This window comes from Myotis yumanensis, unplaced genomic scaffold, assembly GCF_028538775.1.
Source record: "Myotis yumanensis isolate MYYU_CA2020_CCGP unplaced genomic scaffold, mMyoYum1.0.hap1 SCAF_3, whole genome shotgun sequence".
In the NCBI taxonomy this organism is placed as follows: Eukaryota; Metazoa; Chordata; class Mammalia; order Chiroptera; family Vespertilionidae; genus Myotis; species Myotis yumanensis.
In genome coordinates, this window is record NW_027223754.1 from 31,349,303 (window position 1) to 31,375,817 (window position 26,515).

Below are 26,515 nucleotides of genomic sequence, written 5' to 3' on the forward strand. Positions count from 1 at the left end.
AAGTGCGAAGAGAAGCTAGTCTTAGATCTAAACACTGCGGAGAGATGGGGTGGTGTTTCGAGTGCTAATTACTGACTACTGATGGCAGGAAGGAGGGACTTTTTCTTGGGACATTGTTTATCCACCAACTGCCTCTGTGACCCCAAACATCTCTCTCTGAGAAGGTGACAACCAGCCCAACCTCCAGCGGGGGAGGATTCACATACTTTCTGCAGAAAGTAGCAATTAAGCTCACTGAGGTGTATTGCACACACCTGTAAGTTCTCCTAAAGCAGCGGTTCTCAACCTGTGGGTCACGACCCCTTTGGCGGTCGAAGGACCCTTTCACAGGGGTCTCCTAAGACCATCCTGAATATCAGATATTTACATTACGATTCATAACAGTAGCAACATTACAGTTATGAAGTAACAACGAAAATAATTTTATGGTTGGGTCACAACATGAGGAACTGTATTTAAAGGGCCAGAAGGTTGAGAACCACTGTGCTAAAGGTTATTTGCTCTTCACCCACCTTCAGGCCCACCTGGAGTGAAAGGAGAGAAGGGTTTCCCCGGATTCCCAGGTCTGGACATGCCAGGACCCAAAGGAGATAAAGGCACTCAAGGGCTCCCCGGCCTAACTGGACAGTCGGGGCTTCCTGGTCCTCCTGGACAGCAGGGGACGCCAGGACTTCCTGGGTTTCAAGGTAAATGATTTGTGAACTTCTGCCCCAAAATGATGCTGAGGCGACACCTTACCTCATCATGACCCTTACTATATGTCATCAGCATTCACAGTCCTTCCATCTGGCTACAGGTCTCAAGGGAGAGATGGGCGTCATGGGGACCCCAGGGCAGCCTGGCTCTCCAGGACCAGCGGGCACGCCAGGATTTCCGGGTGAAAAAGGTAGGGATCTGATAACTTCAGAAAAGCCTGTCTGATGTCTATGTCTCGATGCTTCTTGGGAAATTTTGCAATGGTTATAGATGATGTTTCATTTCAAGAGGCAAAGGAAAGAAGTTAAGAAGATCAAGCAAGGGATCTGGAAGATTCCTCTTGCAGTAGGAATTCATGGTGTGTGTGCTCTGCCAACAAATTAGAGAGGAGACAAGTTTCAGGTGTTATTGACACAGTTGAGATTCTGTGTGTGTGTGTGTGTGTGTGTGTGTGTGTGTGTGTGTGTTTTGAGAAATGGTGGAAGCTTCAGTCACGTGAGGTCACAGGAACTGAATCCTTAGACTCAAATAACAAACTGGGCAAATTCATGTCTTAATTTTTATTTTTTATCTTGCTATTTTAACTTGGTCCAAAATAACGTTTTTTTTTAAAAAAATGACTTTGCATGTGAGACATAAAAATGGTGATTGATTGATTTGTTTAGTAGAACAGGAAAATTCCTCTTCTATTAGTTTGTATAGAATTGAGTGGCACCATGAACAGGAGTGATAAAGGTATTTAGGGAGGAGAGAAAATCAAAATTATTTAAACTAATAAGTGAAGTCACAAATATTAGAATTGTTAGCAAAAAATGAATTCTAGAAAGTGGCTTTATTGTTCATTGACCAGGGTCAGATTCTTCTAGGTAACTCAAAACCAAAGGTAACACTTAACCATTTAATGCCATTTCTGGATAGTCCATTAGTGCTTTACACTTTCTTTCTCAGTTGTTTCCACGAGCCAGAAAGAATGCCACACTTTGTCACTGCCTCTGAGATACTTGGTCACATCTCACTGGGTGCCTTCTCTTTCCTCTACAGGGGATCATGGCTTTCCGGGCTCAGTAGGACCCAGGGGAGACCCTGGTGTCAAGGGTGAAAAAGGAGCTGTTGGTCTCCCTGGCAAACCTGGAACCATGGATAAAACTGACATGGGCACCATGAAGGGTGAAAAGGGAGATCCAGGAGATAAAGGTAACCTGGAGGGAGGTTTTAACAATGGAGATAGAACGACTTGCCTAACCAGTGGTTTGGTTCTCCACCCGTAATATCAATAACCAGCCCGTGTTTCTGCAACACTGCCCTATTTTACGTAGGCATGGCTCCTCACTATTTTCTCATGTGTGTTCTGTAGGACAAGTTGGTCCAAGTGGTGACAAAGGATCTCAAGGAGACCCTGGGACCCCAGGACTGCCTGGAAAGGACGGCCAAGCAGGGCATCCTGGGCAGCCAGGTATGAAGTGGAGTTCAAGTTCACCAGCATGTCAGTCCCTCACGCTGAGGAAATGTTAATGGGCACATTTCGTAGGCATTAACCTGTTTGGTTTTTCTCTTTATTATTTCAGGACCTAAAGGTGATCCAGGCATTAGCGGAACACCAGGTTCTCCAGGACTTCCCGGACCAAAAGGATCGGTTGGTGGAATGGGCCTGCCAGGTACGATGGGTTTAGAAGAGGTGTCTTCTTCTTAGCCCATGCACATGCATTGCTGCAGGCTGAGGACATAATCCAGGCAGATGTGTCTTTTACACAAGCGCATATCTTCATTTCTTTATGGTCTCTTAGCTGGGGGTGAATAGAATTTGGCTGAGACTATGACCATGGTTAAAAAACTAAAGTCACAATTTAATAACAAAACATGGGCTGTAGACCATCAACTTTTGATGATCTCATGCCGCTAAAGCCCTTTGATGTTAACTCAGCAGAATTCTCTGGGCCCCTCTGCCCTAGTCCTGAACTGACATCAGCACTTTGTTGTCAGCATTTGCTCTGATGACAGCAGCCAGAGAGGAGGCACATGAGAGAAGGCAGAGAGCTTAGGACTCAGCTTGATCTGGGTGCTAATGCAGACAGGGTGCTACCGTCCAGACAGGAAACATCTCGGTCTCTGGTTGCACTCACTTATAAGTATGTTTGGCTACTCACATACATTATGAAACCAAGTACACGTGTACTTTTCAAGGCCTGTCTCACGCCCCTCTGATTCATTCAGATAATGAGAGTTGATTGTAGAATATAGAACATAAAAACCATTTCTCACATGGTTGTGAAAGCAAATATACTAAGCAGATTTCTTATCTCTTTTTATGAAACAATTGTCTCTAAAATACAGAAATGTCTTCTTGTGTGACTTTCATGGGTTGGGTGACTGGCATCTGCCAGGATGACTTACAGATAGATGAATAAATGAAGGGACACATCTTCTTTTACCTTCGTCGTGACTGGTTGTCAAGGTGCTTTTTAAATTTTTATTATTAGCACCTGCTCCTCACACATTTAAGTTTCCATTGTTTGTGTTTATAGGATCACCTGGAGAGAAAGGTGTGCCTGGAATCCCCGGCTCGCAGGGGGCCCCTGGCTTACCTGGAGAGAAAGGAGCGAAAGGGGAGAAGGGGCAAGCAGGCCGGCCTGGCATTGGAATTCCGGGACAGCCTGGGGAAAAGGTAACAGCAGCCTGCATGGAAACCGCCCCTCCCATCATCCAAGTGGAAATCCTTCCTTAGGAATTTTCAGGAAGCATCTCAGCACATTCAGTGAACCATAACAGAGAACAGTTTCCCTCAACTTATTATAAGTTGCCTCTCTTCTCTACTTCCATTCATGACCCTGTCCCAAGGAAAAATCTGGAAACTTGTTGAGGGGCAAGGGCAGCAAGCTGTCACCGGAGAAGGAAAGAGAGAGGGGGAGCGTGAAGCAACATGAGGAGTAGGCCGGCAGTTGGCTCTTGTGCTCTGGGTCGTTGGATTTTCCTGTTTTCAGGTGTGGACTTGGATTCTTTGGTTAGAAAGCTGGACATGAACCCCACATGGAAATCTTTATTGCACCAAAATGTATAGGATGATCTGGAAAGCATCTACAGACACCTGTTTCGGGGGCAGATAGAATATTAATGGCCCTGATTTTTACTCACAGGGAGATCAAGGGATAGCAGGTTTTCCGGGAAGTCCTGGAGAGAAGGGAGAAAAAGGAAGCCTCGGGCTCCCAGGCATGCCCGGGCCTCCGGGCCCCAAAGGATCACCAGGAAGTGTTGGCTATCCAGGTAGGTGGGCTGGAGCCTTCCGCTGAGCTTGGGCTTCTGAGATGACAAAGGAAAACCCAAAGTCATGGGCATGCTGGTACTTTGTTTTTTCTTTTAGGAAGCCCTGGGTTGCCTGGAGAAAAAGGTGACAAAGGCTTCCCTGGATTGGATGGTGTCCCTGGCGTCAAAGGAGAACCAGGTAGAGACCACTTTTTAGAACATGCACTGGGGCTCCTGGAAGAGAGGCCAAGGTGATAGCCAGGGAGGTGGGACATCAAGCTTCCGGGGAGTTACCCTCCCCGGACAGCATGTTGTGGGCCCAGGATATCACTGGGTTACCTCTGGATGATTAGAGACAAGCCAAGGCCATCACTTCACTTTCCAGATGAACAAACAGCCTTGGGGGCAGGACAGGGCCTTTTCAAGGTCTGGCCACCCGTTAGGAATTAGAATCAAAGTCTCTGAACGAGGTTTATAGCTATTTCCACTCCAGTTGGTTCTAGAAGGAGTTTTACATGGGTTGGCAAGAGAGTTTGATGTACTTTCTCTCCACTCTCACCATCATTTTGGCATCAGGAGCGGTGGTGTTGCTAGCAGTGTGGAGGGATGTCAGGAGTGAACTTGGGGACACCAGGTGTGCCTGGGAATGTACCATTTTTCACATGCACAGCATGTGGTCACAGGTTCCATGCCTGACTGACATGACCTTTCTCTTCAAGGTCATCCTGGGCAGCCTGGTGCGACAGGCCCACCCGGCCCGAAAGGGGAACCCGGCAATGATGGATTTCCAGGGTCGGCGGGAGAGAAGGGTGAACCAGGTATGTCCAGCTGCTGCTCCTGTTCAGAATGGGACTATTCTCTGCAGTAAGCATCTCCCCGAGATGCTTACAGATCGGAGCTGGGTACCAAGTGGCACCAAGGCCATTCCTTCGTATAGCCCCGAAAACAGCAGCGTGGGCAAGGGCAGCAGGTCTGGGTGGGAAACAGAGAAGGCAGGAAGGGGGTTGTTTATTTCTTTCTCTCACAAATAGTTACGGAAATCTGTCCTCGAAACTGCTCGAGCTCTTGGTGGTGAGTGAATGAGCACACATCAAAAGCCCAGACCACTGCCTTCTCTGCCTGGCGTCTCCCTCGCTAATGGTCCCAGGGATAGTTGCTGTTTCCAGAGCCTGCTTCTGTCCCTGATGGGGTGGGAGGTGCAACTTAGGCAACAGTGCTGGCTGCTAGTTTGGAGGGTGACAGTTGCATGCCTGCTTGTAGGTAGCAGGAGGACAGCCAGGATTGTCAGGGAAATGGAAGGAGGAAAATGTCATTGGGGAGGAGCATCCAGGGGCTTTTATCGCTCTTAGTGTCGGCCTCTTTTTTAAGTTCGTTTTTTCATTCTATGCACCTTATGTTTATATTACGTACACTCATTTTCCTATAAAAAGAATTCTTTAAAAATGCCTCCACACCTTCTTCCCCCCATTTTAATCTTCCCTGAAGCCCTTTCTCACATTTGTGGGCTCCCCGGTGGCTGCTTCCCCAAGTGTCTCTGGCTCTCCCCACCTCTCTTGAGAATAGCTGTCAGTTGGATGGTTGTCTGAGAAAAGCCAATTTGTGAGTCTCCAGACAGTCGTAGGAAATAAGTGCCCATTTGTACAGATTATTTCTGCTAAGTGTCATAATGGTTCTGAGCTGAAAGGGACTTAGGAAAAAGTACTAAATTATGTCTATCCTGTCAAGGGTATCTTAGGACAACTATAGGAATATAATTTCACTCCCATAGTGCAATGAACTAATTTCTGTGTTCTGCAGATGGTGCAGGGTATTGGTACTGCTTTGTACTGTACCTGCAGATCGGCTCTTTTAGGAAAGATGAACACTGCTTCTCGCCCTCCTCTTACAGGTATACCCGGAAGAGGCGTCCCAGGGTTCCCAGGGTCCAAAGGAGACAAAGGTAACGTACGCTGAATGTGTTCTTCCTTTTCCACTCACCGATGATGCACATGGTGCCTGCAGAACAGGGTGAAAGTTGCAGTGAGGTAGTTGGACATAGACAGTAGATACTGGGTTTGGAATAATCTAATTGACATGTTTTCTGGCCCGTGACAAAACACGACACAGAGCACTGTGTTTTGGATTTGTTGCTTTGTGAGACAGCAGAGGGAGTCAGGAGGGGGGCTCTGTGATCAGGTCAGGTGATGGCCCTCTCTCTTTCCCTTTTTATTTTTTCCTAATCACCTTGAAATAATCCTAGAATTTTTGTATTTTATTGGAAGGTTTGGGGTAATATATTTTAAACTAAACATGTAGTTCTTTTTTTTTTCCCTAAAAGCTCTTACTTAAAAAAGAAACATGCACAACTTTTAAAACAGTTTTATTACTATGGACATACAATAAACTGCACTTACTTAAAGTGTGTGATTTAATGTCTTGATATATGTATGCACCCATGAAAATATCACCACATTCAAGACAGTGAACAAGCCCATCACCCCCAAAAGTTTTCTGTGCTGCTTTGTCATCCCCTATCCTGCCTCTTCCTGCTTCCAGACATTGACCTGCTTTTTGGCACTATAGATTAGCTTGCATTTTCCATAAATGGAATCCTACGGTATTTTACTTTTAGTCTGTCTTCTTTCGTACAGAGTAATCAGTTTGAGATTCACCTGTGTTGTTGCATGTGTCAATAGGTCATTTTTTTTCCTTGCTGAGTGATGTTCTATAGTGGGGACATAACGTATTTTGTTTATCCATTCATCTCTTGGTGGAACAAGCCTTTAACTTTAGCAGTGCTACTGACTGTAGGCTTATCTGAGCATATACTCACATGCTTTTGGCATAGAGCACTTCCTTTAAAAAGTATACAGAATAATAGCTAAGAACGAGGGCCAGGCTCTGGTATCCTAAGCTGACTCCTCGTTAGGTTGGCTGTGGTAGGAGTGTTAATTAATAACAAGGAGAGGAAAGGGCACCCAGCCCCAGTGTTCCTCCTGGAGCCTCTGGCAGCCCCTACCTCCTATATTCTGGGGTTTCTCTCCTTCCTTTCTCATGATCTCAATCTGTTTTTATTGTTTAGGCTCAAAGGGTGAAGTGGGTTTCCCAGGATTAGCTGGGAGCCCAGGAATTCCTGGATCCAAAGGAGAGAAAGGATTCTCAGGTCCTCCAGGGCCGCAAGGACAGCCAGGATTGCCGGGAGCTCCGGGCCGCCCCGTGGAGGGGCCCAAAGGAGACCGGGGCCCGCAGGGACAGCCTGGCCTGCCAGGTAAGGTGTCTGGCCAGGGGCAGAACTGGGGCTGAATCAGAAGGTACAAATATACAACAAGTGTAAAAGAGATTTAAATACATACTTTCTCAATTGAGGTTTTATTTAGACGTTGACAGCATTTATTTCAACTTGAAACTGCTTCAGACATTGGGCCTTTTGTATTTTGGTCTGGGCCAATGCTTTTCTGTGTCCTTTCTGTCAAGGGATTCAGTATATGTGACACATGATTAAGGGAGAGGGGAGAGAGGATTGTGGGAAAGGGCTGGAGCACGAATGGCACCTGTGCTGGTTGTTTAGGCCAGATGACATCTGGCAGGCCTCCCCCTCACGGCCTCGGGCAGTGCTGCAGCATCGCTGCCCTTGAACCCAGCAACACAGGGCCTGTGGACACCAAGAGGGCAGTGCTTATATCAACATTTTCTGCCTAATGAGCAGATCAGGTTCTTCCTTCTAGGGCACCTTGATTTCTTGGGGCTCACACAGCTTGATGCTGTGTTGCTACATATAGTTGGGGACAGTTGAGTGACCATAGATATGGTGTGGCTGTATATGCTGTTGGCGACAGTTGGGTGGCAGCGATGACAACCATGGGCCAATGATACCCATACATAAAAACCCCCTCACCTGACATGTGTGACTTTTGTGTCTCCCATTAGGGCCTCCGGGACCAATGGGGCCTCCAGGGCTCCCTGGGATTGATGGACTGAAAGGTGACAGAGGAAACCCAGGCTGGCCCGGGGCCCCTGGTCCTCCAGGACCCAAGGGAGACCCAGGATTCCAAGGCATGCCGGTAAGTTGTCCATTTATAGGTCTTGTTTTTGAAAAGAATCACAAAATAATATGCACGTGTGTGTGTGTGCGTGTGTGTGTGTGTGTGTGTATGCGCTCGCGTGCACGCGCATATGTATTACACTCAGAAATCCTCTCTGGATCAGTTCCTTCAGTTCCTTCTCTCTTGCCAGTCATCAGCCATCTTTATTGGCACCACAGTAGGCAACTATTAAACATTTTTTGCAGTCTAGTTTTACAATGACCATTAAAGAGAAATGTTATACCACTTGAAAACACAGTTCAATGCATGGATTTAAAAATCTACTTACAAACTTGATGCAAAAAGCAAGCCTCAGTAACATAGAAATATACTCCACATTTCTAGTCTCTCTATGTACTGATGTATAAATATGTGTGTGTGTGTGTGTGTGTATATATATGCACTCATATGACATACATATCTTAAAACACACACATATACACACACACACACACATGCCTGTATATAGTTGATCCTGAACAACATGGGTTTGAATGATGCAGGTCCACTTATATGTGGATTTAAAAAAATATATATAGTTAGCTCCTGTGTCCCCAGGTTTTGCATCCTCAAATTTAACCAACTGTAGATTGAAAACAATACTTTATTTTGTAATTAGGAATTCATAGATGTGGAGAGCTGATAGTATGCCTTGTTCCACTATGCCATTTTATATAAGGAACTGAAGTATCCTCAGATTTTAGTATCTGGAGGAGGTCATGGAACCAATTCCTCACGAATACTGAAGATGACTGTAGTTAAATTTTGGGGGAGTCAAAAGTTCTATAAAAATGTTTCACTGCTCAGGAATTTGGCACTCCTAATCCCTGCAATGTTCAGGGTCAACTGTATATATTTGTGCATATTATTTTGGTTATGGCACCTATTAAAATAAATTAAAGCAAAGAAACCAATATATGTTAGAAACAATATAATTTTTTATATATCGAGAAAGGAACTAGAAAAAAAAAACTATTGAGTTAGCAGCTAGAATATGAGATAATATTTTTAAAATACATGTATATTGTTATAAAGAAAAATAATCCTTCTTTAGTATATTTTATCTTATTTCCATATTTAAAATCACTTTTCAGATAAGATATGAAGCTAATTCTAAAGAAAAAGCACTATGCTTGAGTGTTTAGAGGAAAGTTTTCCAGAAAGGTAGTTGGTGTTGGTAGATTGATGTGTTGCCATGATAAATGTTTAGGAAGTCCCAACTCTGTTCATGGCATTGTGATCTGGGGTGGGACAGCAGAATGTCAGACTTGCACCTGCTCTGAGAACTTACCACATAGATGGACAAGAAGAGGGGACACAGTGAATGAAGCAAGTTGATTCAGTTACCTTGTTTTGACGTACATAGAGTTTTGGGCATTCTTTTTACATCATTCAAGAACCACAAGACACCATTTATCCACAAAGATACTTTGCAGAACATGGAGGGGTTATCCCAGCTTCCCGATGACTAGTTACTTGAGAGTCTTACTGTTCATCTCCTGAATGATTCCCAACTGATGTTCTCTTTGTGTGTCTAGGGGATTGGTGGTACTCCAGGAATCACAGGTGCTAAGGGTGATATGGGACCTCCAGGAGTTCCAGGTTTTCAAGGTAAGACAGTAAAGGTGATGCTGCTTAAAGACACATTTACCTATTCCCAGAGCTTCCTAACCACTGGCACTTTAATATTGATAGAACTAGTATAATTATAGAACAAGTCTTGTTCTCTTCAAATTAAATATACTATTTCTATGTGACAGCCCAATTTGTATAATGCTATGAATGGCTGTATAAAGATGTTCTGATTTTTTTTACTAAGAATCAGTGGATCATTGCATCTCAATTATTTGAATATCATTAAGAAGTCATGGATTTTGGCCATTCATTAATTTATTAATGTGTTGAGAAAATATGTAGGGGTTCCTACCAGTGTTCAGACACTGTGATTTTTACTGCTGAATCAGATACATATGAATGAAAGGTCCATAAAACAAGTGCTCAGCCTGCAGGTTTTGTGGTCTATTTGGGAACATGTGTGAATCAGAACGTGACCAAAAACAGTATCATGTGCCCCTCCACTGGTTGTGACCATTATGCAGTTTGTTGCATGTTTGGAAATGTGATTTTTGGGTTCTTGAAAGAAGAGTTTCATCAAAAGTTTTACATAGTTGACCAGCAGTAATACTCTTTTCTTCCATAAGCCTAAATGGGAAAATTTCACTGTGTGTGTATGTATATGCATGCATGCATATATGTGTGTACATATGCACGTGTATATTTACATGCGTGTATGCATATGCACATGTGTGTATCTTTACACGTGCCTATGCATATACATACTTGTATATCTTTTATGATCCTGTACAAAGACAATGTTGTGCTTTCTTCCAGGTCAGAAAGGTCTCCCTGGCCTTCAGGGAATTAAAGGAGATCAAGGAGACCAAGGTTTCCCTGGATCTAAAGGTACGATAATGTGCTGAATTGAAAGGTGCCTTACGGATTTGAGGAAATATGGAAGCCATTGAACTCACAGAATTAGGGTGTTTGGTTTTACCAATGTGAAAAGGCTCAAAGGTCATTAGAAAATAATCAACCAAATTCTTTGGTAGCTAGTCAGAATTGCTGTATTTGACTAATCTGGTAGACATTTTTACCAGTGACTTATCTTGAAATCAGTGACTTGAAGTCATAATAGGAATAACATCGATCTTGCACAAGTAGGCTGAATGAATTCTGGTTGGACAGTAAGGAGTTCTTCATAGGAAAGGGTCTTCCTCTTCCCCGCACTGGGCATCGACAGTGTGCAGTGGCTCCGAAAAGCACAGGATAATTTTGGAAGTAGTTTAATTAAGCACAGTGCATCCCATTGTAATCTTTGCTGGTCAGACCTTATTTCTGGAGCTGTGTTGAGTTTTTTAAACCTTGTTCCAAGGGAGAGAATGGACAATTGAAATGCAGTGAGAAGGGGCATGTCAGGAAAGAAAAGAAAAGGGGGAATGTGTGTGGGAGGAGTGAGAGAATTAGGGAATGCTTGGTTGAAGAAGGGAGATTGAGGCAGACCTCAGACTCCTCTGCAAACTCATATTATTGCACATATTTCAAGATCTGTCACACAGAAGAAGGATTAAGTTTATTCACCATTAAAAAGTAAGACTAGTGGTTATAATGTACAGTGAGGCAGATTTCGGATAAGTGGGAGAAAAACTTTCTCCTTGCAAATATGGGCGCTATCCAAGTCACAAGAGAGATGCCTGGAGAGAATGAACTTCACTTCCTGGCAGTGTTCAAGTGAGGGCTGGATGGTGGTCGTCAGGGAGTCCAGGCAGTTTGCATCAATGACCCCAATGTGTGTTCCATGCCCCAGGACTCAGGATTTTAGGTGAAATAATACATGTGTGCAGATAACATGTATGACTTATGAGGATATGATTACTCGTGTTTTTGATGATTTTCCATCTGAGAAACATTCTATTTGGATTGGGTTTCACATGGGACTCTTCTTTGGAAGCTTTTTCTGGCACCATATGTTGACTGTGAAATTGATCAGTGGTATCCCTGTTTCCCACAGGTCTTCCAGGTCCCCCTGGGCCCCCGGGTCCCTACCAAATTGTCAAAGGGGAGCCAGGGCGCCCTGGTCCCGAAGGTCCTGCCGGTATGAAAGGGTTTCAGGGACCTCCAGGCCCCAAAGGACAGCAAGGTAAGATTAACTGGGCTGTGCAGGGAAGGAGTGAGGGTCAGGAGGGAAGAGGTCAGGATTTCCTCTTCACCCATGTGTCTCTGGGTAATGACTACATAATCACCTGTTTGAATATGATTTTCTTACCTTTCTTTAATGCATATCAAAACCAAACAAAGTTTTTGAGTGTACCTAAAAAAGCCAGAGTGAAATACAGGAATAGCTAGAAGAACATACAACCTAGCACATCACTTAGAAAAACATGGGTGAAAGGAACCACATCATTGTTCCCAGCTAGGACATATCGGGGGTGGGGGGAAGGAGGGGCAGGAGCAGCCACCTAAAACAGTAAGAACTGGAGCTCTCGGCAGTTGGTTCAGAAGCTCTACCCAACTGTCAAAGACTTGTGCTAATTTCTATTGTTTCCAGGCATCCTAACCTAGAATCTCTCAAAGCACAATCTTATTTGGGCTAAATGCTTCCTATTTTAAGAGCTATTGGAAAGCGGGCGGGGGGAGGGAGTGAAAAATAAAGGAGAATGAAAACATTTGGAATTGAAAGGTAGCATATAGGAAAATGTAAGTTTAAACTACCTCAGATTAAACTGTACACATGAAAAGATATATTATCCATTGTCAGTATATCTGTTGCCTAAAAATTATTTGAGATGGTGGAATATGGTTAAGGGGGACACACTTGAGAAGATTAAAAATGTGTCAAATAGCTCCCGCCTAGCCCACACAGCCTGCCTTTTCCAAAACGATCTGCCAAACAATAGCAATAATAATAGCAAGAAACTAGGGAGAGCTCTGAATGGGATGATGCAGCGTACACCCATTCAAATGTCCATTTGGCAGCTGCTTGGTGAACTGTGTACAGGGCTTTGCAGGAAGCAATCTTGCTTCTCTGGGAAGACTTTTATCTGCAGTCAGAGGCCTCCTGCTTGCCTTCCAGAAGGTTAGAGAGCACATTTCAAAGGGGAAGTGAAAGATACAGCCTTCTGCTCTCTAGGCTCGGAGCCTAACTTCTCTTTCTCTTCCTTTAGGTGTGACAGGAGCAGTGGGCATACCTGGACCACCAGGTAGTCCCGGCTTTGATGGTGCCCCTGGCCAGAAAGGAGAGAGGGGACCCTCTGGACCTCCTGGTAGGTTTGCCGTAGTCTCCCAACCTTATTACTGTATCTTTGGGTTAGAAGCTGGTGTGCAGAAAACTGCAAAATGGAGTTGAAAATGTTATTTGGAAGAGTTCCAAAGAAGTCTGTTTCTTAGAAGAAATTGGATCCTATAGAAGAGTTAAAGGGTTGTCATCACTTTTTCTGTGTGGGGAGGCAGACGTTGATCAAAGCACAATCTTTCCCAGATGTTGCTGAAAGGAGGCCAATAGTGATGGTCCTGTGTGGTTTTCTATGAGGGAAGCAGGCTGCAGCCTCAGAAATTCCGTTTCAGCAAAGCATAAGGGGAAGGAGATGACAATGCCAGTATTGGCCAAAGGGCCCTCGTCTGCCCTGATGTAAAGTTGGTCTGTTTCCCTAGGAAGCAGGAACTCAAATATCCCATAAATGACCGAGATGCTAAAGGTTCGGGGCATCAGGTGACTGAACAAAGGGCTCAGCCCAGCAGAAGGTGTATGAACAGTTTTGCAGGTGGCATAATTAGTTACTGCAGGGGACGGAAGGACCCACGGCATGGATGCTTTCTTACTGACCTGTTTCCATGCGCAGGCTTTGGGCCGATATGGAAGAGAAGCCACTTTAAAAGGAGGTTGTTTGAATAATTCTATAATAATTCTTTCCTAGAGAAGCCTCCAAATGCTATATGCATCACATGCATGGAATCACGTCATTTATTCCATTTATTCATATATCCCTTTTCACATATTTTATTTATTCATTGGACTAAATTGTTTTGAGCATCTGCTTTGTTCATAAAACATCATAAGGTAGTATATAAAAAAGAAAAGCTAAGGCAGCAAGAAGAAGGTGGGCTGTTGTGTTTGACTGGTCTTGCTTGGAGCCTTTCAGAGGAACTTCTCTGTGACTAGGGAACCCAACTTCTCTTCTATCTTCCAGGTCCAAGAGGATTTCCAGGACCACCCGGCCCTGATGGGTTGCCAGGATCCATGGGTCCCCCAGGAACCCCATCCGTTGATCACGGCTTCCTTGTGACCAGGCACAGTCAAACAACAGATGATCCGCAGTGTCCTCCCGGGACCAAAATTCTTTACAATGGGTACTCTTTGCTCTACGTGCAAGGCAATGAAAGGGCCCACGGACAGGACTTAGGTGAGACATTTATAGATTCATGATTCATCCAACATGGATTTGTTGAGGGCCTCCGTGGTGGAGAGCTGTATTCAGCTCTGGTCCTGTAGTTCAGGGTGCCATGAAGACCTTGTTAATGAAAAGAGGGCTTAGCCCTATTTTCCTCCATCCTTGCCAAATGAGCCATCAATTTAACAGCTACTGTGTTACTAAATGGGAAGCCCAGAAAATTTAAAGGCTGAATCTTTGAAAAATTTTAAATTAACAAAGCTTTTGATCTCTTCTTCAATTTATCAAGTAGGACCAGGATTTCTGAAATACACACTTGAAAGTTTGCATGCTTAAAATAGAGCAGCTCTACTGTGGCTCTTTTTTTAAAAAGTCCCATGATATTCTGTCCAAATGTTTTTCTGCGTGTCCTAAGCTGTGTCCCTGAATTAGTTTAGATCGGCAGAAAGTTCATACCTGTGGTCATTTCCTTAGTCCCCTCCAGATACCCTCCACACAAAATCCAGGTTAGGTCTTAACATCAGACAGCAAGGGTCTATACAAAGAGCATCTCTGCATTTTTGGCAAAACTGCCATTAAAGGCAGTGTCCACTATGTTCATACCCATTGTACAAGGGACCCCGTGTTAAATATTTTTTAGAATTCAATCTGAATGTCCCACATAATTCTTTTTAGTACCTCTCTATTCTTGATTACTTTACATTTAATTTAATGCTCATTTACAATCATATTAGTCTCTTTGGTATATTTACTACCTTCTATTATAATTTTTAAAGAATTTTGTTCCCATTTTAATGATTAGGTTGAATATACATATTTCATTATTAGCCAGCTCAAAACCATGTGACACAGAGGTAGACAGTGAATTAGAAAGCAAACCCTTCACCTGCCGTCTCTCCCTGCGCCTCCAGGCACGGCTGGAAGCTGCCTGCGCAAGTTCAGTACCATGCCCTTCCTGTTCTGCAACATCAACAATGTCTGCAACTTTGCCTCCCGAAATGATTATTCCTACTGGTTGTCCACCCCGGAGCCCATGCCAATGTCCATGGCACCCATCGCCGGGGACAATATTAGACCGTTTATTAGCAGGTGAGTCGAGCAGATGTATAATTGAAGAAAAAAAATTGCTTGTAGTCTAGACAGAGGTGTTTGTGTGTTTTTTTTTTTCAAATGCCCAGCTCTGGAACAGAATTCATACCTCATGTGACTCACTCATGAGTTGGTTGTCTTTCCTCCCATGAGCAAAGCAATGTCACTGGAGTCCTCAGCAAGCATTAGAAAAGTGTTTTTAACTCCCACCCCCCCCACCACCCTTAAATAGTGATCTCTGTAAGGAGCCTTTTAACATGTTCTTTTTTCTGAATTGCTCATACCCCTATGACATTATCAGAATAATTTAATTATTTTTAATTATAGTAAAACACACATAACATTATATTTATCATAACCATTTAAAAATATTTTTATTGATTTCAGAGAGGAAGGGAAAGGGAGAGAGAAATAGAAACATCAATGATGAGAGGGAATCATTGATTGGCTGCTTCCTGCACGCCCCCTACTGAGGCTCCAACCCACAACCTGGGCATGTGCCCTGACCGGGAATTGAACTGTGATCTCCTGGTTCATAGGTCGATGCTCAACCACTGATCTGGCTGGGCGAGATCACAGTCTTATTAAGAGAACTGTTCCATGTAGGATCCTGGAACCAGAAAGGCCTAATAAATAGGAAAATCATAGGTTTTTTTATTGCCTTACATTAAAATATCTCCAGACAACTTCCTTTGATTTTTCTTGTCAGCTTTAAGAAAACGTATATTTATGAGTCTTAAATGGGGAAAATCATGCATTACCCTTCCAGAGTGGCATTTTTCAAAACACAGACAATACTTTCTAAGTGTCCGTGTGGGGCTGTGGACTGTTCTGGAATGAGACTTTCCTTGCTCAGAACCGTGCTGAGTGTGTGAGAAGGAATACTAACTGCCTTTGTGTTTTTGTTTAGCTTCCCGTGGACAACAGGTAGAAAATGACTTTTCATTTTTGTTTTCTATTTACCTTTTGATAAAACTGACATTTGACCTTGATTTGGTGGAGAGCACCAGGGCTCTGACATGTATGTGGAATATTCCAAAAACAGGGCTTTAGAAGCCTGTGACTTAGATTTGCTTTTCTCTGTGGTCCCATTGATTTCAGTAAGAAGCCCCTGGGTCTGTAAGCATGAGTCATTTAAATGGCCCAGTATTGTACATTTCAGGCTTTTTACATCTTTCTGTTAACTGACCCATAGGAACTCAGCGTGAAGGGAACTTGCATCCTTTAAGCTCACTACTCCTTCAACCATATATATATATACCTCACATTTCCTTTTGGAAATAATGCTGCCCATTTCTCCTGGCCTCTTCAGAAGCAGTTTCCATGGTTACTTAACTTAGATTCCCAGCAACTTCTCAGGATTTAATATATTTCTTCTGAGGGCTTCTAAGAACTTTCTGGCTTTCTAAAGGCAGGAATCATAAAACTATGGGTTGTTTCATTGTTGGATTAGTAAGACCACTGGTTTGAGAGCAAAAAGAACTAAGTTCTGGTTCTGGCTTTGACATATCTAACTGTGACCTCAATTTCTTCACAAATTATATGGGGAATTAGACTGTGAATTTTAAGGGACCGTAGAGCTCATTAACTATGGTTCTGTGTTTCCTAATCAGCCATCTGACAGGGTCAGGACCACCTCCTGTACAGCCCCCTTTTGCCCCCCTAGCCCAGAGCAAGCCTTTCCTTCGTGCTGTATTTCTGGATTCTGTGTCTGGCAGGCAGATGGTGGCAGATGTATAAGGCCAATTTCAGTAACTGTCGCTTAACCGAGCCTTTTAATTCATCTGCATTTGTGTGAAGAAAATAGAAAATTGCACACACATTCTCCCCCCCCCCCCCCCCTCCCAAGTCCATGGAAAATCGAATGACTAATTTAGGTCCTCTTCCCACTCCTCATCCATTTTCATGCAAATGTTCCAGCATAACTAGGTGTAATTATTAACACCATCTATAGTCATTTATCAGCGTTGCTAACACTCTGTTCATTTTGTGACTTGAATATAATTATTTTCCTGCTGGTGTTTCTTTTCTTTCTTTTTTTTTTTAACAAAACATTATCTCATCATCAAAGGGTTCCCTTCGTTGAGGGGGTCTGAGTCAGAGCAGTGTGGGTTGTTTTAATTTATTCCTGGACGGCTGTGTGTGAGGCAGCCTGGCTAGGAGGTGTTGGTCCTGGGGAGGGTTCTTTGGGACTGACTCCAGCTTCAGGGGTCCCAGAGACAGCCTTGGCCCAGGACAGGGTCTCGTTACTGGTGTGTTGGCTCCGGGTCTGGAACAGGTCTCCTGAAGGAGGCTCATGTGGACACCCAGCCTCAGGTGCATTGTTTGCCTTGGCGATTCTAAGTCACTAAATGCGTTTCTTATATCTCAGGTGATTCCTAGCTTAAAACCAATGGCTGGTAGCACTTGGATTTCACCAAGCATTAACTGTGTTTGCTGAAATACATGCTCGTTGTTGAAAAACTGGAAACACAAAAGAGAAAGCAGAAGATATCGTAGCCCCCGCCCCTCTGGGAGATGGCCACTGTTACAGCGTGACTTTCCCATTTTCCTACTCTGACAAAGCAGATAGTGAAATCGTATGTGTTGGATGTATTTTTGAATTTAATATTTTAATACAGAGACAGGCTTATGACACCAAGGAGAGTGCAAAGCAGTGGGCACATTATGCATTTGATAAACATGTAATTGAATCAGAAAGATCTAGTGAAGAGATTGGCTGCAAATAATGGGAAAAGGCATGAACAAGTAAAGGCTTCATCCTGGGCCATCCCTTCAGCTGTGCTGAGTATCTTTGTTCTGGTCCCTTTCAGGTGTTCTGTGTGTGAGGCGCCAGCCATGGTGATGGCTGTGCACAGCCAGACCATTCAGATCCCGCAGTGCCCCAACGGGTGGTCCTCACTCTGGATTGGCTATTCCTTTGTGATGGTAAGTATTTGGGAGACTCCATATTTCCCCAGGGAAGCCCCCTACTAACACCCCGCCTCTACTCTCTGATGCTGCCACCTTCTCAGTTCTGTGGCTCCTCCTGCTTAGGCCCATCTTCCATCTGATCCCCAGGGTCTGGCCTGCTCTGCTGGGAACTGCAGTGCATCCAGTGCCCAACCAGGCCCTCCTCTTGCCTTGGGAGGGGCTGCTCTGGGACTAGGTAGCTGGGAGGACAGGCTGCCATTTCCTACAGTCAGGTAGAAGAGGAGGGAAGTACACATTTACTAAAGCACACAAGCCTGAAGGCAGAAACTCGAGTCAGGAGGAGAGCAACAGAATGTTGGCTAACAGTGTGCTGCCTCCTCCACACTATACATGGGAGCGTGAGTGTCCACACCCTTCATGTGGGGTGAGACTGCCCCTCTATCACCCAGCTGCCCCAGATGCCAGATGCCCTGGATGTTCCCTTTTCCTGAAAAACCAATTAAAACAGGAAACATGGTACCTCTTTGAGGTCCCATTGTAGTTTCTTATTTTATTGCCTCGATTTAAAGTATTGCTTGAGTCTATGAAGGCTCTGAACTTGTAAGATCAGGTTCTACTAGACTAACTCCCAGTAAATGACCCCGCACAAATACTTTCCACATGACCATTGTAAGCCATTAGACCAAAATGCAATTTAACAGTTACAATCGTAGTTATTCGTTTCTCTCCTTCTTGTTCAATTTCCTCTTTAAAAAAAAAAAAATTGATGATTTTTCTTTACCTTCTCAAAGGCTATATAGCATCTAATCTAGCAAATATAGGATATAATTTAATTTAGAAAATCTGATGTCATATCAGTTGGTTATAGCGTCATTTACACATTTTGGCTCTTGTTGCATCTCCCCAGTTGGAAGAGGTTTCACTGTTACAAAAATAAGACATAGTGAGAAAAGCATTTCTTTAAATTCTAATGAAGCTGGACTGGCATCTCCTATTTTGGGAGGAGTGGCTGGCTGGTTTCTGGTGCTGTGAGGAGTAATGCCGTGCCCAGTGTGTACGCAGCGTGGGCATGAGTGTGTTCCCTGGTGATTGCATGAGGCAGAGAGCTGGCTTCCTGGAAGGGAGCACTCTGGCTCCTCCCTGGAGACAGTGACGCCCTCTGCTGTTGGTGAGTGGGAATTGCTGACACATGATCCCTTTGTTCCGCAGCACACCAGCGCTGGTGCAGAAGGTTCTGGTCAAGCCCTCGCATCCCCCGGGTCCTGTCTGGAAGAGTTTAGAAGTGCGCCATTCATCGAGTGCCACGGCCGTGGGACTTGTAATTACTATGCAAATGCTTACAGCTTTTGGCTTGCCACTATAGAGAGAAATGAGATGTTCAAGTAAGTCGGAATGACCTTCTCTTGTAGCACCCTCACCCGGTTGTGGTCTTTATTTTTAATCATCCCTGATCCATATACCTTCCAGCACAAAGTCTCAAAGATCGTTATGAAGCAGTAATTGGGAGTTCTCGTCCACGTGTAGTAGCAAATATCTGATTCTGTTCTACATGGGCAGAGAGCCGAGACAATTTTCAAAGGCAGAGCGCATAGGCGATGGGCTTAATTCTCTCATTGACTGAAGAACCGTGAAAGAACAAAGGTCATTTTTCATTTTTCTAGGTGAACACACTAGAATGTAATTAAAGCAATTAAGATCTTCAAAGAGCATTGAAAAATATCGTATCTTTAACACTCAGTCATTTCATTGCATTTACAAGGCTGAATTTAATGTGTTGGGTAGTTCTGAGTGGCTTAACATGACTTTGTTTTTTAGACACATGCAAATAAAAATAAATTTCAGTACAAATGTAGCTGAAATGGAAAGGGAAGGCCTTCTTGTCCTTCCTTTACCATTGCCAAAATTTCACCTTTCAAATGACTATCCCAGGAGGCTACTGACCTTGTTGAAGTTAGTTTGGAGCCCCGCCTGGTCCCCAATGGACAGTAGCACATGAGGGGGCCTCTAGCTGTTGTTTAGTTCTAGCTGCGGCCCCTGCTGGAGTGGATGTAGGAGGCCGGTGGAGCCTGAGCAGTTACTTAATATTCATTCCCAGAATAAATGCCTCTCACCCCTGGAGATAAGCCCTCCTGTCTTTGCCCTTTGGGAGAGAATTTTGTGGAACTCGGCTATGACCCCATCTCTTTGTAGTTTAGATCATACAAGTTGAAGCTACACACTTGCCACTCATAATTCTTTAAGCATCAAAACATCACCAGGTTCCTAATTGGGAGCTTGCACGAGACTTTTTAGGCAACTGGAAACTTGATGTCACCTTTACAGATAGAATATACCCATTAGCTACCAAAATGGGCATTTAATGCATGTATCAGTCAGCTCCTGGAGCTTTGTGTTACAGGGTAAATGGGTAAAAATGGGGGTATTTTTGAACCATATCCTGGTACAATGAAATAAAATGCTTTTTAAACAAAATTAGGAGATATCCTAATATTATTACCTTAAAAATAGTTTGGGGGCACTAGGATTTTCACCAAAGGTTACTAACATTAAGCAGCCTCAATTTTAGGGCAAAGTACTCTGCTTATATGATTCCTTCGGTTTTAATAGAATTTATCTGTCAATTTTAGTTCAGTCTCTCCCTTTGCAGTAGTCAGAACAAGGTAGGATTTTTAGGATCAAGGAAGCATTTGGGGCACTAAATGTCTTCCTTTCTCTTTGGCCATCAATCAGACCACCTGCATACAAATCCTTCAAACGTTATAAAAGTATTTCAAAGGCTGGTTAATTTTCCCAGATTTGTTGCTCATTGTAGCATTCCGTAAATATTTGATGAGAACTTGTGAAGCATTGCAGAAAAAGAACAGTATCTTCTTCCCCTGGAGGAGTTTATAATCAGGTTGAGAAGACAAAGTTAAACTATAGTTCAAGGAGGCAGGTGGTGCGGGGGCTGGGGGAGGAGGAGAGGGGGGTGTTTGAGACTTTGGAGCCAAGCGGACGTGGGGTACCTTCACTCTCTATGTGCTCCTGGGAACGTCACTAACCTCAGGGCCCAGGGATGGGGAATGCAGGTGATAACTTGCATGGCTTCGTGAGTTATGAAGGCCATGTGATGCCCCAGCAAGGTGCCTGCTCAGAGTCAGGCTGAATAATGGTGGCTGTTGGTCATGGGGCCAGAACCCATCCTCATCTGACCCCTAGGAGATCTCCGGGCAGGTGGGAGGGCTGACAAATTTGCTTGAGGTTTTGACAAGCAGTGAAGTGACAGCTGGCTGTTTTTTGCATCGTAGGAAGCCCACACCGTCCACCTTGAAGGCCGGGGAGCTGCGCACGCACGTCAGCCGCTGCCAAGTCTGTATGAGAAGAACATAATGAAGCCCACCTCTCAGCTAACGTCACAACATGGTGCTACTCCCTCCTCTTCCCCTTCCTCTTTTTTTTAACAGCAACGAACCCTAGAAATATATCCTGTGTACCTCACTGTCCAGTATGAAAACCGTAAAGTGCCTTATAGGAATCCGCGTAACTAACACACCCTGCTTCATTGGCCTCTACTTGCTGAAGGAGAAACAGAGACATCGATAAGCTGTCCATAGTGACATGCCAAATGGCACTTTTGACGAAATAAAAATATAAGTCTGTTCTACAATCCGGTGCACTGATGTGTGAAATGAGAACTCCATCAGAAAACCAAAGGGTGCTAGGAGGTGTGCGGGGCCTTCCATACTGTGTGAACACCCGTTTTCATTCTTGTATGATAATAGAGTCATTTTTCACCCCCGGATGAAATGTTTGTTTATGTCACTGTCTAGCTGTTTCAAAATTCAAGTCCCTTGGTCTGTACAAAGAATAGTCACGTGAAAACGGTGTTTCGAACCTCCAAATGGAATTATGGGCTCAGTGGCCACATGTTTTGATCCCCAAATATAAATTTAGGTCTTTCTGCTATGTGTGGTACTACGCAGCTGCTTTTGCAGAAATCACCAATATCCTGTGGAATAAAGATGGTCCAAAAGTAGGCAGAAATGAAATATATATATATATATATATATTAGTAATTTATATAGATGTCAGCAGTTAGGCAGGTCAAGTTTTTAGTTTCAGTTCCACTGTTAAAATAAAGCTTATTACATAGATTCTTCCTTTAAAAGACTGTGTTGTCCTTTAACATAGATTTTTAAACACAAGGGTATTGAATGTGAAACACCAATTTTTATTGTTCACCGCCAAACCAAAAAAAAAAAATGTGTATTGCCAAAACCAAACCCAGGTTCATGGATATGGTGTCTATTATGGTGAAATATGTACTTTGAGCTTATTGTTTTTATTCTGTATTAAATATATTCAGGGTTGAAACACTAACCACAAACTGAATGACTTGACTTCAAAAGCAACAACCTTAAAAGGCCTTCATTTGCTGAGTATTCCTCATTCTGCAGCCCCGTGTGAAAAACAGCTCCGTCAAATCAAAGTATCAGTGTTTTTACCTGTCAGCACGTTCAGGCGGCTTCCGTGTTTTTTTTCTGAGCTGTGTTCAGACTTCAGCAGGGAAACGGCTGGATTGCAGGAGAGCAGAACCGGGCCACTATGCCTGAAATGATCTTTCACTAAAAGTCTCCAAAACGTTTTTAAGACTACTAAGGCCTTTGATGTAATTTCTTTAAATGTGTATTTCTTTAAAAATTCAAATTTGTAATAAAACTATTTGTATAAAAATTAAGCTTTTATGAATTTGTCGCCAGTATTGCTACAGAAACATGAAAAAGAAAGTTTCTGCACAAGCCACTAATAAATTTGTAAGCTTTGCTTACCTTAGATCATATTTAGTTTGCAGTTCTTCCAAATAAGAGTCATAGACTGGGCATCATTTACAGGAATTACTACAAAGAATAAAAGGATGGTCTTCTCCCTCCCTCTCTCTTCCTTCCCCCACCCCATCCCTTCTATCTATCCATCCAGGCAACCAATGTCCACCCATCCACCTCTCCATTCATTGTAGGAATACCAAGGGTTGCCACTTTTTAAGAAGTGGAAAGTTGCAAGATAAATAGAGATGAATAACACCCATATCCAACCATTGAAAGCGGATCCATTAGGGATGGATGCATTAAATATGTGCTTATATATGACTCAGCCATTGTAGTGCTGGGTACTTACCCTAGAGGGAAAAAACCCACTTATGTTCACACAAAAACCTGCACATGAATGTTTATTCTCTATTCATAATCACCCCAAACTGAAAACCCAATGTGCTTCAAAGGTGATAAATGAAGTGTGGTACATCCATACAATGTAATCCCACTCAGCAAGAAAAAAGGAATAAACTGTTGATACACACAACTCAAATGAATGTCATATGCATTGTGCTGAGTGAAAGAAGACAGTCTCAAAAGGTTGCACACTCTGTTATTTCATTCTTGAAGAGACAAATCTATAGTGATGGGGAGACGTTCAGTGGTTGGTTGACAGGGTTGAAGTGGGCATGTGTGTGCCTACATAGCGAGAGCTAGAGGGAGTTTTTTTGGTGTGATGTAACACTTCTGTGTACTTACTTTGATTATGGCTACATGAACCTATACATATGTTGTAATTCATAGAACTGTATGTCAAAATAAGTCCATTTCACTCTAGGGTAATTTAAAAAATAAGACATAGAAACTGTTTTCAGAAACAGAGGTATAAAATGCACAGGATCTGAATGTTGAGAGTCAAGGTATGATATGATCTTCTTTGTACTTTCCTATATCGACCAAACTGTACATAATAAGTTATAATTTATGATAAATCAGTTTTACGTGTAGAAACAAAATATTCTAAAATGGCTACAATATGGAGGTAATTAATATTTCTCCGTAACTTCAGCAGACACCAAGCCAAATGATTTTAGTTTAGTTTTCTTTAATATATATTTTTAATTGATTTCAGAGAGGAAGGGAGAGGGAGAGATAGAAACATCAACGATGAGAGAGAATCATTGATCAGCTGCCTCCTGCAAGCCCCCTACTGGGGATCAAGCCCGCAACCCAGGCATGTGCCCTTGACTGGAATTGAACCTGGGAACCTTCAGTCCCCAGGCCAATGCTCTATCCACTGAGCCAAACCAGCTAGGGCTGACTTTAGTTTTCTTCTTTCCTATCCAATACTGTATATTTAGGAAACCTAACTACCCCTTTCCTCCCTTTTATCGACGATGGGAGGGAGGTGACCGAAATGAGAACTTGACTGACATCTCCTGATCAAGCAGTGAGGTGTCATGCTTGTAACTTATCCCATTTCATCCTCACTACAATTCTGTGGGTATGAATACCAAGAGCATAACAATATTTAGAGCTTTTTCTTGAGCACGCAGTATTGCACTACATGGGTCATATTTAGATCAAGTTGAAACTGAAACTTAGATCACCAGGGAAAAAGAAATCTATCTTCTTTCTTTCCTACTTTAAGTGAGACTTGCAGTCCAACCCCCTGCCTCATTCTAATTAGTATGTAGTGCCATTTAACAATGGTTTTAATTTGGCTTTCTTTAATGGTTAATGATGTTGAACATCTTTCCATGCATTTTTTGGCCATCGGTATATCTTCTTTTTATCTTCTTTTTTGAAATATCTATTAACTCCTTGCTCATTTTTTAAATCCTCTCCCAGGATGTGTTTATTAATTTTAGAAAGAGAAGGTGTGTGTGTGTGTGTGTGTGTGTGTGTGTGAGAGAGAGAGAGAGAGAGAGAGAAGAGAGAAATCAGTGTGAAAAACGTCAACCCGTTACTACCCATATGCCCATATGCGCCCTGACTGGGGATCGAACCCACAACCTTTTTAGTGTATGGGACGACACTCCAACCAACTGACCAGGGCTCTTATTCAACTGGCCAGGGCTCTTTGCTCATTTAAAAATATTTGTTTCTTTTCATTCTGTTGAGTTTTGAAAGCTCTTTGGATATTCTGATTATAAGTTATTTGTTGGATCTGTGATTTGCAAATTCATCCTCTTAACAGTATCTTTCACAGAGCTAAAGTTTTTCATTTTGATGATGTCCAATTTATCAATATTTTTTACGGGACATGCTATTGATATCAAGTTAAAGAACTCTTTAATTAATCCTAGGTCACTTAGATTTTCTCCTGTTTTCTTTTAAAAGCTTTGTTATTTTACATACTATATTTATATTGCAATCTATTAATTGTTTTTTAATAATGAAATTTACATAACTTAAAGTTCACCATTTTAAAGTGAACAATTCAGTAGCATTTCGTACATTCACATTGTTGTGCAACCCTCCCCTACATCTTGTTCTAAAACATTTTCATCATCCAAATCCAATGCCCATTCAGCAGTAACCCCGCCCCGCCCCCAGCAACCAACCACCAAGCTGCTTCTTGACTCTGGATTTACCTATTCTGGATTTCATACAATGGGACTTGTGACTTTTGTGTCTGGCTTTTTTCACCTAGCATAATATTTTCAAGATTCATTCATGTGGTAACATGTATCATTACTTCATTAATTCTTATGGCTGAACAATTTCCATTGAATGTATATGACACAGGGTTTTATCCATTTATCTGTTGGTGGCTCTTTGGACTGTTTTGACCTTTTGGCTACTTTTGATAATGCTCCTACGAAAAGGTTTATACATTTATTTGTTTGAGTTCTTGTTTTCAATTCTTTGAGGGAATATGCCTAGGAGTGGAATTGTTAAATCCTATGGATACTCTGTGTTTAACTTTTTGAGGAACTGCCCAGTTATTTTCCACAGAGGCGGAACCACTTTCATTCCCACCAAGAATACATCCTTACCAACACTTTTTATTTTCCACTCTTTGATTACACCCATCCTACTGGGTGTGAAGTCGTCTCTCATTGTGGTTATGATTTTCATTTCCCTAATATTGAACATCTTTTCGTGGTCTTAATGGTCATTTGTGTATCTTTGAAGAAGTATTTATTCAACTCCTTTGCCCATTTAAAATTAGGTTGCTTGTCTTTTTGTTGTTTAGTTGTAAGAGTTCTTTATATATTCAGGATACAGACCCTTATCAGATATATGGTTTGTAAATATATTCTTTCATTCTGTGGATTTTCTTTACTTTTTTGATATTGTTCTTTGATGCACAAAAATTTTTAAATTTGATTAAGTACAGTTTATCCACTTTCTCATACTTTTGATATATCAAAGAATTCATTGCCTGGAGACTAAGGAGAAAATAAACAAATGGGACTACATCAAAATAAAAAGCTTTTGCACAGCAAAAGAAACCATCAACAAAATAACAAGAAAGCCCCACTGCATGGGAGAACATATTTGCCAATGCTATTTCAGATAAGGGTTTAATCTCCAAAATGTACAGAGAACTCATACAACTTAGCAAAAGGAAGATAAACAATCCAATCAAAAAATGGGCAAAGGACCTAAATAGACACTTTTCGAAAAAGGACATACTGAAGGCCCAGAGACATATGAAAACATGCTCAAAGTCACTAATCATCCAAGAGATGCAAATCAAAACAAAAATGAGGTACCATATCATACCTGTCAGAATGGTTATCATCAACAAATGACAAGTGCTGGAGAGCATGTG

General features: G+C 42.7%; 1 protein-coding gene across 1 annotated transcript in view; it reads left to right on the plus strand.

Annotated features, from left to right (window-relative positions):
• Positions 1 to 22,658, plus strand: part of COL4A1 (collagen type IV alpha 1 chain) — a 139,229-nt gene extending 116,571 nt beyond the window's left edge. The window contains exons 32-52 of the mRNA XM_070408600.1: positions 519 to 686; positions 797 to 886; positions 1,738 to 1,890; positions 2,051 to 2,149; positions 2,262 to 2,351; positions 3,219 to 3,358; positions 3,828 to 3,954; positions 4,052 to 4,132; positions 4,653 to 4,751; positions 5,822 to 5,872; positions 6,995 to 7,180; positions 7,840 to 7,973; positions 9,533 to 9,605; positions 10,386 to 10,457; positions 11,563 to 11,691; positions 12,716 to 12,814; positions 13,739 to 13,951; positions 14,851 to 15,028; positions 17,842 to 17,956; positions 19,151 to 19,323; positions 21,229 to 22,658. Of these exons, the coding sequence (XP_070264701.1) occupies positions 519 to 686; positions 797 to 886; positions 1,738 to 1,890; positions 2,051 to 2,149; positions 2,262 to 2,351; positions 3,219 to 3,358; positions 3,828 to 3,954; positions 4,052 to 4,132; positions 4,653 to 4,751; positions 5,822 to 5,872; positions 6,995 to 7,180; positions 7,840 to 7,973; positions 9,533 to 9,605; positions 10,386 to 10,457; positions 11,563 to 11,691; positions 12,716 to 12,814; positions 13,739 to 13,951; positions 14,851 to 15,028; positions 17,842 to 17,956; positions 19,151 to 19,323; positions 21,229 to 21,310 (2,552 nt within the window). The 3' untranslated portion in view covers positions 21,311 to 22,658. The remainder of the gene's footprint in view (positions 1 to 518; positions 687 to 796; positions 887 to 1,737; positions 1,891 to 2,050; positions 2,150 to 2,261; positions 2,352 to 3,218; positions 3,359 to 3,827; positions 3,955 to 4,051; positions 4,133 to 4,652; positions 4,752 to 5,821; positions 5,873 to 6,994; positions 7,181 to 7,839; positions 7,974 to 9,532; positions 9,606 to 10,385; positions 10,458 to 11,562; positions 11,692 to 12,715; positions 12,815 to 13,738; positions 13,952 to 14,850; positions 15,029 to 17,841; positions 17,957 to 19,150; positions 19,324 to 21,228) is intronic.
• The last annotated feature ends 3,857 nt before the right edge of the window (positions 22,659 to 26,515 follow it).